Source organism: Microcaecilia unicolor, chromosome 7 (assembly GCF_901765095.1).
Source record: "Microcaecilia unicolor chromosome 7, aMicUni1.1, whole genome shotgun sequence".
In the NCBI taxonomy this organism is placed as follows: domain Eukaryota; kingdom Metazoa; phylum Chordata; class Amphibia; order Gymnophiona; family Siphonopidae; genus Microcaecilia; species Microcaecilia unicolor.
The window spans coordinates 205666728-205679440 of record NC_044037.1 but is presented as its reverse complement, the minus strand read 5'-3'; the positions used below and the strand labels follow the sequence as shown (position 1 = coordinate 205679440).

Below are 12713 nucleotides of genomic sequence, written 5' to 3'. Positions count from 1 at the left end.
GAAGTAAATGCGGGCGCTAGAGGCCATTACTGCTGGACTAGTGCCTGTAATTACCTGCGCTTTATGATCAGCTGCCTGTAGCGCTGGAACGAAAGAGCGCGCAGCAGATCAACAAAAGCAAAATTGAGCTCAGTTCCAGCTACTTAAATTGAATAGCAATAAAACAAAAATCCTTTGGTTAGGTAAACATGAGAATTCCATATAAACATATAATTCCATTAAGTCCAGACAATTTTGTGCCTATAGAATGTACCACAAAAGTCCTAGATGTAATCTTGGATACTGCTTTATCTATGGAAGCTCAAATAAATTCTCTCACTAAAAAGATTTTTGATAAGTTAAAACAACTATGTCACGTTCGGTCTTATTTTTTGGAAGGACATTTGCATTGATGGTCCAGGGTTTAATCCTATCCCAACTGGATTGTTGCAACTTGCTGTATCTTGGAGTTTCTATAAAGCTACAGAAACGTTGCAGTTATTACAGAATACTGCATAAATTTGATCATTCTACACCTCTTTTGAAAGATCTTCATTAGCATCTGATTTGTGGTCTTATAGAGCTCAAGTCAGCAAATGGCACCTAAATTTGGGTGCAGAAAAAAATAAACACTAAGTGCTATTGTATAAACAGCACTCAAAATTGAGTGCCGTTTATAGAATAGCATTTACCGCCAGGATCCATGCCCAAAAAACAACTGAATCTTGGTGTAAATCTTCATGCCTAAGGAGCCCTTTAACTAAGCACTAGTAAGTCCAACACGAGCTTACTGTTCGCAATTCCACAACTACCGCTGGAGTTCCCACCCCCTGCATGCTCCACTTCTGGCGCTACAGAAAAATGGTGGTAAGTGCCTCCCCTCCCCCCCCCCCCCGAATGGCCGTGTGGCAAGTGGTTCACTTACCACACGGCCATTTCTTTTCGACCAAAAAAGATAGCCATTAACCCGCCACGGTAAAAGGGGGTCTCAGTGCATGTCAAAACATGTGCTGATGCTAACACAGGCCTCCTTTTATCGCAGCTTTTATGCACACTTCTTTATAGAATACTGACTAGAAAAATGCACGTGTAAATCCAAATTGTTGCCAATTAGCTCATTGGTCAATTAAATTGTGCATGCAAATTGGGGACGCACCCACATTTGCATGCGCAATTTTGAACGCCATATGTAGAATTAAGGGGATAGAGTTTAAATATTCTGGTATTTATTTTTAAGATCTTACTGGGTCAGGCTCCTGTTCTTTTGACCCATTTTAACATGGCTCCTTCATCTACTTTAGGAGACTGTGGGCTCAATTTACCAAGCTGTGGTAAAAGGGGGCCAGCGCTGGCATCAGCACGTGTTTTACACGCAAGCCGAGGCCCCCTTTTACCACAGCTGGTAAAAGGGAAGGTCTTGCTTTCCTGCTGAAAATGGCCGGGTGGCAAGTAAAGCACTTGCTGTGCGGCCATTTCAGGGGGCAGCCCTTACCGCCACCCACCGAGGTGGCAGTAAGGGCTCCCACGCTAACCCGGCAGTAACTAGGCAGCCCTTGGCACTGCTCAATTATTGTCGGGTACAGTCCGACACTACAAAAATAAATACATTTTTGACGGCGCGGTAGGTGTGGGAAGTACCTTTGGGCTGTTGCAGTAGTTTTGTGGTACTTCCATTATAGCAAGCAGTAAACCCCTGTTGGGTTTACCGCCGCTTAGTAAAAGGAGCCCTGTATGCTCAATCATTGAACACTACCTCCCCTGTTTACTAAAACACGCTAGTGGCTGTTGCACCGCAATGCCGACACAGCGCGGTTTAGTAAAGGGGGGGATATGTTTTCCATCATTCAAGGGTGCTCTACATAAAAAGTCTTTAGAAAACTGTTTTCTATACTATACTATACTGTTTTCACACTGTGCTAGTGTGGAATAATCTTCCCCCTGCCTTGAAACAAATTTCTACCAATATAACCTTCTGGAAGACTTTGAAGACCTATTTATTTCAGAAATATTTGTATGACATCAATTGTTGATTGTGAGTTTTCTGTAAATTATGATATGTGTTCTGTAATTTGAGATCTGCACTTTATATTATGTAAACCACTTTGGAACCTTTCGGGAGTTAGTGGTCTAGAAATCTGAGATTAGATTAGGAGATTGTTAAGAAATAATTCCTTACCTTATTCTGTAGTCTTCCCCCTGCAAGCCCATATCAAAACCCACTTTACACACCCTAAAATATTCTCTTCTGAATTATTTATAATTTTGTAGTGTGTGAACATTTCTGTTACATTCCCTCTCTCCCACCTTGCTTCTAAATTCTACAAATCTATCTTCTCAAATGTCTGTTCAAAGGATTTAGGGGTTCTTTTACAAAGGCACGCTAGCATTTTTAGTGTGTGCTAATGATTAGCTAAAGATGCCCATAGGAATATATGGGCATCTCTAGCATTTAGTGCATGCTTATTTTTAGCACGCACTAAAAACGCTAGTGCACCTTTTAAAAGGACCCCTTACTGCACAACTTGCACCATTGTAAACTGATGATTTTTATATTAGTCTATGTTTGTTCTAATTGTGAATGTATGATTGTGAGCCACCTAGAAATTTATGGATAGGCAAATTAAAAATTATGAAATGAAAATGAATTGATAGCCCTCTTCCTGGTTGTGTTGTACTATGTATATTTCTTTTACATTAGGTGCTATCAGAGCTTTTCTTGAGGGGGTACTTGGGGGTACTGAGTACCGGCACCTTTTTCATTGTCTGCTAAAATTGATTCATGGTCCCCAAGTTTATGTGACAGAGCTCAGGCCCTACACACCAATTCTGCCTTGTCATAGATTCTGTGACTGGTTGCAGGGGCCTGGCCATTGTGGGGTGGGTCCCTCAGTGATCACCCCACCCCTGAAGAGTGGCCTGGCATTTGAGTACCGGCACCTTTTAAGCTAGAAAAAATGCACTGAGTGCTATAGAACTGGACACGCTACTCCAGATGAGGTCCTTTCAATGATTTATAGGGTGTTATTAACCAAAAAGACTGTAGGACTCGCTTTCTGAATTCTTTCTAAAAATAGTCACCAACAGGAAACTGGCTGGAGAGAGCCTTGCTAAGAAACGGACAGTGTCAAAAACATCTTGATTTGAAACTGGTATTACACCCCATTAAAAAAAATGAAGGGGTCCGTTTACTAAGTTGTGTTTGGCACTAACATGTGCCTAAACATGTACCTAATGCAGCGAAAAAATGGAGTACAGTGAGACATGCTCAGGCATCCTGCAGTAACTTAAAAAAAATCTGCACAGGCTAACTGTGTGCTACATAGTTTTTTAATTTTTTGAGGGGTCGTGTCAGGGGTGGAGAATGGAAGTTCCTGAGCTACCCAGTTAGCACATCTACATTTCTGCGTACTAACTAGTTAACGTATGGATAACGCAGGAGCCCTTATCACCTGCAAAATGGGTGATGGTAAGTGATCACGCAGTAATTTTGAAAAATGGCCACGCGCTAATGGCAACAGTAGCGCACGTACCATATCAAAAAGAAGTAAAAGGAAATAAAGAAAAATGTTTCTTCAGAGAGCAATATGCAGGAGAAGCAAAAGAAAAATGGAGGGGAAAAAAAACCTCAGCTGGCAGTGATATTCTGAAAAAAGCGTTTGCTATTCACACCGACGGGACATAGCATACTTCTTCACTGTAGTGGGTGTAAGTCACAGAGCTACAATATGCAATAAACATCGGCAGGGATATGTTCCCCTGAAGAAGCCAGGAGGTGAAACGGGTCCCCGTTGGGATTGCTCCTTTTGCCAAACCTAAGTGATGTTTTTATGCAAGATAAATATTAAAAAAAAATAAGAAAACACATAAGATGTATCAACATTATGTTGGCATGAGAGAGCACTGAATTTGAAAATTGTTAAGAATGTTTAAAAGGAAAATGGAGGTTTTGGGCCAATGATAGATCCTGTGAGCTGTGTGAAGAAGTATGCTAGGTCAGTTGGTGTGAACAGTAAACACTTTTTTTCCAGAATATCACAGCCAGCTGAGTTCTTTTTTCCTCCATTTTTTTCCTCCTTCTGCATATTGCTCTCTGGGGAAAAAACATTTCCTTTCACTTCTTTTTGGTGTGGTATGTGTGCACTGAAGTGATTACTTTCCAGATTGGTTCTGAACACTAGTGCATGGCCATTAATGGAGAAAACAGGAAAAAAGGCATTTTTATGGCTGTGGTAAAAAATGCTTCATACAAAAACTGTGGCACAGATGTAAAGAACACACTCAACCCTTAACTGTGCCCAATAAAGCTTAAATTCTTGTGGTGTCAAAACAATGAATATACAAAAACCTTTTCCTATTTTAGAAAGGTTCTTTTAAAAAATTTTTAGGAGGAAAGACCTCAGAAGCCTAACATGCTCAGTGCCACAGAACAGACAGTTGTCAGAAAAAGGGCAGATGGTGAATAAGCACGAGATATAAGCAGTTTGGCCCCTTGAAAAAGCCGGTGGGCCAGTGGCGTAGCCAGAAAGCAATTTTTGGGTGGGCCAGCAGGTTGGATGAGTGGGCACCCATGCTCTGTCCCTACCCCACTCCATGCTGGACCTCTACCTTACTCCCCACATGGTCCACATCTCTCTCCTTTCCCTTCAGCCATCCCCTGCATATCCAGCACCTATCCCAGCCCCCCTTCTACATGTCCAGCACCTCACCTCCCCTTTCCCTCCAACCCCCCCCGCCCGCATATGCAGCTCCTCTCCCCTTCCCCCCTGCAAATCCAGCACTTCTCTGTCTCCCCTTCCCTGCAACCTCCCCCCTGCAAGTCCAGTGCCTCCTCACCTCACAGTCTCCGTGTCCTACCTCCGCTGCAGCGCTTGCAATTTGCTATCGTCGGCGCTGCCTGACACAGCTGAGAGACGTGGCATGATGTCCTGCTCCGGGGCCTACCCTCTGCCGCGCTAATTCAACTTCAGAGCCGAACGCACGTAGCAGAGGGAAGGTCCTGGAGTAGGACGTCACGCTGCATCTGTCAGCTGTGTCAGGCAGCGCGCCGATGATAGCAAATTGCAAGCGCTGCCACGGGGGGGGTGGAAAACGGAGACTGTGAGGTGAGGAGGCAGTGCCGATAGTGTTAAAGGGAAGCGCTACGGTGAGGGTAGGAGAGGGTGTGAGGAGACATGTCAGTAACAGAGGTGTTGGGAGTCTTCTCTGGATGGGCCTGAGCCCAAACTGGGCGGGCCTGGGCCCACCCAGGCCCACCCGTAGCTACGCCCCTGCGGTGGGCAAAACAGGTCCCTGTTGGACACACTGCATTTAAGTTAAATGCTTGGAGATTTTATTTTGTTTTATGTTTTACTTGCAAAAAGAAAAAAAGTAGAAAATGAAGGGTTTTGACCAATGATTGAGCAGGGTGCCTATGAAGTGCTTAAAACTGTCTGTGCTGTGGCACTGAGCACGTTACGCTTCTGAGGTCTTTCCTCCTAAAAAATTCAAAAAGACAACTTTGTAAAATAGAAGGAAAAGGTTTTTGTATACTCATTGTGTTGACACCACAAGAATTTAAGCATTATTGTGAACAGTTCAGGGTTGAGTGATATAAAAAATGGCCTTAGTGTGCGGGAAAGACCAACTTAAGGGCATGCTAAGGTCTATTTTTACCACAGATCAGTAAAAGGACCCCTCTCCCAATTGTTCACCTATCAGAGAAAAGGTTATTTTCATACCTGAAGAAGTTGCTTTATTCTTTTTAGGTTATGTCTCAACAGAAAATTCTTCTCTTGTGAAACACGGTCTAATTGCTCATCAAGTTGTATTAATAAGTTTTGGAGCAGAATTGTTGCCATGGTTTCATTGTTCGAAGCTGCATCCCTACCAGATCCAAAAAAATAAGCATAAAGAACAGTGAGTCAATATAACCTTTGAGAAATGTTGCACTTTTAACCAAGGAAATAAATGTGTTTAGAAGTGGAAAATTCCTTAAGAGCCAAGTTATATATGAGTTACCAGCATAGCTCAGTCAGAGTTTCAGTGGAAAATGATATAGGAGCTGAGTGAGAGGAAGAAAAAGTGGTCTTTTGCATTTCCATCTGCTGCCAACCTCAACAGGCCAAAATCAGCAACTCTAAAGTAGCAGGTTAATATCAAAAACATCCATTTTCATTTTATATACCTTTCCCTTGTCTTCTAGTTTATTGTTTCGTTTTGTTTTTTAACATTTTTTATTTATAGAATTGAATATATTCACAAAGAAATCTTTGTACAGAAATATGCCAAATAACAACACAAAACAAGGAGACTAATAAAGGCTTTTAGACCTCTAATAGGGGGAGCGAGCCCCCCAAAAACACAGAAGAATCTGTACAAAAAAATTGTTAAAATAAAATAATGCAGTAAAACACCACTTACACCACTTATATTACACCTAGAGCAGACCTACAATACATTACTTGAAGCTCTCTGATTTTAAAAAAAGGTGTAGTTGGGAAGGCTCAAAAAAATGATAAGTAACATTATTCAACCTAAGAACACATTTAGAAGGGGAACACAACTGAAATTTGGCCCTAAGGACAAAACATCTTGTTTTATAAATAGGAATTTCTTCCTTCTTTCCTGTGTCGACCAAGATACATCAGGAAATATTTGTACTCGGTCACCAAGGAAAATAGTCTCACCAGCTCTAAAATAAAGTCTCAGTAGAGCTTCTTTATCTTGCAGAAATACAAAAGATACTAATAGATTCGTTCTATATTATATTTCTCCCTGAGATGTTCCAAGGACAGCCATAACATTTAAGTTCTCTAAAGGTACCTCCGCCCTTTTTTTAGACCTCAGACTCTGTCTCAGTTATTTATGCAGACTGGAAGGTAATACATTCACTGAATAGGCGGTATACCTATCTCTGGGTTTTTGAAGACCTCCTTTAGAAATCTAAAAAAAAGTTTCATGTGGAGATCCAATTTTCAAAACAGGAAAGTTTAGTATACGCAAGTTTAAGGATTTAACACTATTTTCCATATTTTCTATCTTTTGAGCCATTATCAACTTATCTTGCACAGACCGTTCTAATTCAGGAGATTTCTCTTGTTGAAATGATACACGTTTTTCCATATCTTTAAGCTGCACTGAGTTTCCCATTGTGGCAGAGACAAAATCAAGGCATACCTTGTGTAGTGCTTCAAGTTAAGTCCAAACTGATTCTAAAGCAACCTCCAATGGCGTTACTAAAGGTGGAATTGAGACAGACCCAGCTGGAGCTGCTAGTCTGCTACGACCTCTGTATCCAACTCAGACTGCTGCTGCATTAGTACTGGTGTTGAACCGGGAAACCAGCAACTGCTGAAACCATTGCTAGTACAGGAGATGCCCTTTCCAGGGTGGATATTTCCAGTGGTGTTCCCCAAATGGGGCCTGGCGAAAGCTCCATGCTCAGCTGGGCCGCTCCCTCGGCCTGCACTGCTTCCAAGTCACTGCGCTCTCCCAGAAAAGAACCAGACACACATGGACTGAGTGTTACTTTGCCCTCTGAGCAGGGGCTTTTCCCTGCCCTGGCTTTTGCAGAAACACCCCCATTTGTGGTGCTGGGCTTGTGTAGGCTGCAGTCAAGGTCTGTCTTAGTGATTGGGTCGACGGTTCAGGATGAGGAGGTGCCCTGACCTTCTCTTTGCACTTCAGCATATCTTCAGGAATCTTAGTTCAGTTAAGAGATCCTACTCAAATGTTGTCTTCTAGTTTCAAGTGATTTTTTTTTTTTTGGGGGGGGGGGGGGGTCATATAGACAATGAAATTATCTTTACACTGGTATTTTGTGACTATGAAAACATTTAATAATACAATATGGGCTAGATTTAGTAAATGATACTAAAAAAGCAGCAATGAAAAAAACTGGCACTCAGTGCCCATTATAGAATAGCACTGAGTGCTGATTTTGGTGTCCAGATTTTGGCACTATGACTTAGGCCTGCTGAAACCAGTTGTAATTCCTGGCGCCCAATTTGGATGCACATCCCTGGCATTCTAAAATACTACGCATAAAGTTTAGGAATGCCCGAAGCCGCTTATGCACCTCTCATGGCCACGCCCCCTTTTGGGCTGTGCACTATGGGATTTAGGCGCACATTGTTATAAAACTGCGTGTAGCAAGATGTGTGCCCAAATCCAAATTGGTGCCAATTAGTGTCAATTAGCACCCAATTACTGGCACTAATTAGCTCATTAGACAATTTAGTTGGGTGCACATCTTGGATGGGTGCCACATATAGAATCTGGGGGTATAAGATTTCAGAAGTAAAAAAGGTTTGATTTCTAGAGAGACTACATTGAGTGGTGCTGGTATTCTTGTCTGGTGGTTATGCCATGCCTCCATATTGTAGGTGTTTAAGGTTTTGATGGATCTAATGCCTTCTGTAACCTCAGCAACCTTTCATTTCCATAAACCAATTAGATGTTTAAGGTCAACTTCATTGAATGTATTAGATGTCCCCTCCTATCAGGTTATCCATTTAGAAGAATATAGGTCTTCAATTTTTTTTGTCATTGGGCCTTGCTTGTGGAATAGTTTGCCTTTATCACTAAGGTCAATTACAAAGTTGGATCAATTCAAAAAGGCTTTTAAAACTCATTTGCATCAAAATGTGTTTCAGCTAGGTTACTTGAAAGGCCAATGATATGGAGGAGCTGAAGAAGTACAGTATTGTTCGTAGAGTCAATGCGTTTTATTTGAAGGTGATATATGTTGTTCTATAGTGATATATGTATGATTTTGTATGTACAACTGTAAACTATGTAGAATTGTAGATTATTAGGCTTATTTTCGAAAGAGAAGGGCGCCCATATTTCGACACAAATCGGGAGATGGGCATCCTTCTCTCAGGGTCGCCCAAATCAGCATAATCGAAAGCCGATTTTGGGCGTCCCCAACTGCTTCCCATCGCGGGGATCACCAAAGTTCCCAGGGGCATGTCGGAGGTGTAGCGAAGGCAGGACTGGGGCGTGCCTAACAGATGGGTGTCCTCAAGCGATAATGGAAAAAAGAAGGGTGTCCCTGACGAACACTTGGCCGACTTTACTTGGTCCTTTTTTTTTTACGACCACAAAAATGTGCCCTAAATGACCAGATGACCACCGGACGGTATTGGGGATGACCTCCCCTGACTCCCCCAGTGGTCACTAACCACCTCCCACCCTGAAAAAAAAAAATTTAAATTTTTTTTTAGAGTATGGGTAGGTGAAGGATGTCCTTCTCTATGCCTCCGTCCCTGCAACAGCAGTTGAGGACGCCCAAAATGTGGATGTTTCTGTGAGAAAGATGTCCATGCCTTTGCTATGCCTCTGACACCCCCTTTATTTATTTGGATTTTGGATCACAAGTAGCAACAGTGGGATTTGAATTGGCCACCTCTGGATTGCAAGACCAGTGCTCTAACCACTAGGCCACTCCTCCAATCTACTTCACTCCCTTGAAATTTGACCATCACTGTGGGGGGGCAGTATGCAGGTCCCTGGGTAGGAGGTATGTGTGTGTCAGCGGAGGCATAACGAAGGCGTGGCCGCCCTTCTTTCAAACATTTTGGACGTCCTCAACTGCCCCCCCCCCCCCCACAGGGACAGCCAAATTTCAAGGGAGTGGAGTGGAGGAGTGGCCTAGTGGTTAGAACACTGGTCTTGCAATCCAGAGATGGCCAGTTCAAATCCCACTGCTGCTACTTGTGATCCAAAATCCAAAAAAATAAATAAAGGGGGTGTCAGAGGCATAGCAAAGGCATGGACGTCCTTCTCACAGAAACATCCAGGCATGGACATCCTTCTCACAGAAACATCCACATTTTGGACGTCCTCAACTGCCGTCGCAGGGACGGAGGCATAGCGAAGGACGTCCTTCACCCATACTCTAAAAAAAAAGACAAAAGTTTTTAAAGTTGTTTTTTTCAGGGTGTGAAGTGGGTAGTGACCACTGCATGCCTTTTTCCGTTCAGTTAGTGCATCAGTTAGTCCACTGCAGTGTTCCCTAGGCTGCCCGGTTGGTGTCCTGGCATGTCAGGGGGACCAGTGCACAACGAATGCTGGCTCCTCCCACGACCAAATTACTTGGATTTGGTCATTTTTGAGATGGGCGTCCTTGGTTTCCATTATCACTGAAAACCGGGGACAACCATCTCAACATTTATGTCGACCATCTCTAAGGTCGACCTAAATGTTGAGATTTGGGCGTCCCCGACCGTATTATCAAAACGAAAGATGGCCGCCCATCTTGTTTTGATAATATGGGTTTCCCCGCCCCTTCGCAGGGACGTCCTGCGAGGACGCCCTCAGGAAAACTTGGGCGCCCCGTTCAATTATGCCCCTCCTCGTGGTCTATAAATTCTAATAAATAAATAAATAATGTATTCTAATAAATAAATAAATAATGTTGGCAGGTGCTCAATCCTCTAACTTCCCTCAACAACCTGGTCATAGGTTTCCCTTTTTCTGGCCAAGTTGATTGCAGCTCCTGGTGCACTGCTAGTGGACTGATGCTCAATTAATGCAATGGTATGCCACCTACTAGCCTCGTTCAGCGGCCCTTTTACAAAGCAGCGATAAGCCCAACACAGGCTTACTGCATGCTAATCAGGAATTACCACCAGCCTAACGTGGGCGCCGGCGGTAGTTCTAGCCCCAGCGCACGCCATTTGGCCATTTTCTAGAGCGGCACTAACCTGATGTAATCAGGCAGCGCTGCACGCTACCCGGTTACTGCTCGGTTAGTGCAGAAGCCCTTACCACCACCTCAGTGGGAAATGGTAAGTGCTCCCTCTCTCATGACCATGCGGTAAGAGCAACCTTACCGCATGGCCATGGCTATTTTCAGGCATTTTTACAAACTGCAGTAAAAAGGGCTGCAGCATGCGGTAAAAATGGCCCCCTTTATAGAACAGAACTTACCCCGGAATTCTATATATAGCGCCTAGTGTTCCTCACCAAAACCCAAATGTATTCTATAACAACCCACATAACTTAATAGGCTTAACAAGTCAATCAGTGTTTTTAACAGTACTTTAGGGAGCGTTTTACAGATCAGCGGTAAGCCCAATGTGGGCTTACCACTTGCTCTTCCAGGACTACCATGGCTCAACGCGGCCGCCGGCGGTAGGCCTGCCCCAAGCGCGTGCCATTTCCCCCTCCCCCAGAAATGGCTTGTGCGGTGGTAACCCAGCAGTAATCAGGATCACAGTGCTGCCTAGTTACCACCGGGTTAGCGCGGGAGCCCTTATCTCCACCTCAATGGGTGGTGGTAAGGACTCTCCATCACACGGCCATATGGTAAGAGTTCTCTTACCACATGGCTGTGTCTGTCTGGGGGCTTTTTACTTGCTGCTGTAAAAAGGGCCTTGGAGCGCAGGAAAAACAGCCCCCACGGCTAGCGCAGGGCCCTTTTTCCCGCAGATTGGTAAAAGGACCCCTAACAAGCAATAATGAGCACTAACTGGCAATAATTAGAATTTACGCGCATAACTCACTAAGCCTATTCTGTAATGCACAGCACCTAAATTCTAAAGCATAGAGCCAAAAAGGGTTATAGGCAGAGAACTGGGCATTTCATGGGCATTCCAAAATTTAGCGCACTGTTATAGAACATGTCACTCTACACCTAAATCTACGTGCCAGTATTTACACAACCTTTCCCTTGGTGTAAATGGATGTGCATAGTTCTAGGCACTGGAATATCAACTTAGTGTATTCTATATATTGTGCCTAAATCTAGGTGCCGCTTATAGCATATGCTTAGGTGGAAATTTATTCTGTGTGGATTTTTCAGGCACCATATACAGAATCTAGCACTTAGTGCTCAACTTTTTTGGCAGCATTTATTGAATTCCCTCCTTCATGTCTCCAGTGTGTATCAGGGGCGTATCTGCGTGGGGCCTCAGGGGCCTGGGCCCCTGCAGATTTTGCCCTGGACCCCCCTACCGCCATCAACCCTCCCCCGCTGCCGTTGCTTACTTTTGCTGGCGGGGGACCCCAACCCCCGCCAGCCGAGGTCCGCTTCCACCTGCCGCTGCCTTAAAAACTACTTCTTCAGCCGGCGGGGGACCCCAAACCCCCGCCAGCCGCCCTGAGGTGTTTAAAATTCATCTTTGGCCTCCGTGGCCGTGCTGCTGTTGATAGGAGCTGTTGAATCCACTTCGGAGTCTGACGTCGTTGTACGTTGTACGTGCTGCGACGTCAGACTCCGACAGGGCCATGCCTAGGGTCTCTGGTGCCCCCCTGCAGACTATCAGTTGGCTCCCCCCCCCCCCCCCGTGTGGCACAAGATGCAAAGGAAATAGAAGCTGAAAGATGGAGTGCATCTTTGTGGGATTGCTGAACAAATAGAGGGTTTACAACTACTTAGCTTTTCGTACTTTCATGTTCACAAAATTAGTAATTAAATCTTTGATATCTAACTGGGCACATATATCATTCTCTATAGCAATCATGGCAAGGCTTACAAGCCTTTCTTGTGAAATACTTGATCGCAAATAATCCTATATAATAATTCTCACCTCCAACAGGATGTGCCTGGGACCGTGCCTCCCTCAGAGGTGGTCTGCTAGGCAGGCACGCACTGACGTCAGTGACAGCTGATACCAAAGCAAGGGGAGGCTACCCCTCCCCCTGTGTTACAGCCCACTGCACCCCCCTTCCGCGACCCAGTCGACCCCCCCCCCTTCTCGGCGAAAACCGTCCCCCGCCGCTGTCCAGTACCTGTGCTGACGGGGGAC

General features: G+C 44.3%; 1 protein-coding gene across 2 annotated transcripts in view; it reads right to left on the bottom strand.

The window, feature by feature from the left end:
* Positions 1-12713, bottom strand: part of STAT4 (signal transducer and activator of transcription 4) — a 227136-nt gene that overhangs the window by 169729 nt on the left and 44694 nt on the right. For both annotated transcript variants that reach the window (XM_030210264.1, XM_030210265.1), the window contains exon 3: positions 5697-5841. In XM_030210264.1, coding sequence (XP_030066124.1) covers positions 5697-5841 — 145 coding nt within the window. The remainder of the gene's footprint in view (positions 1-5696; positions 5842-12713) is intronic.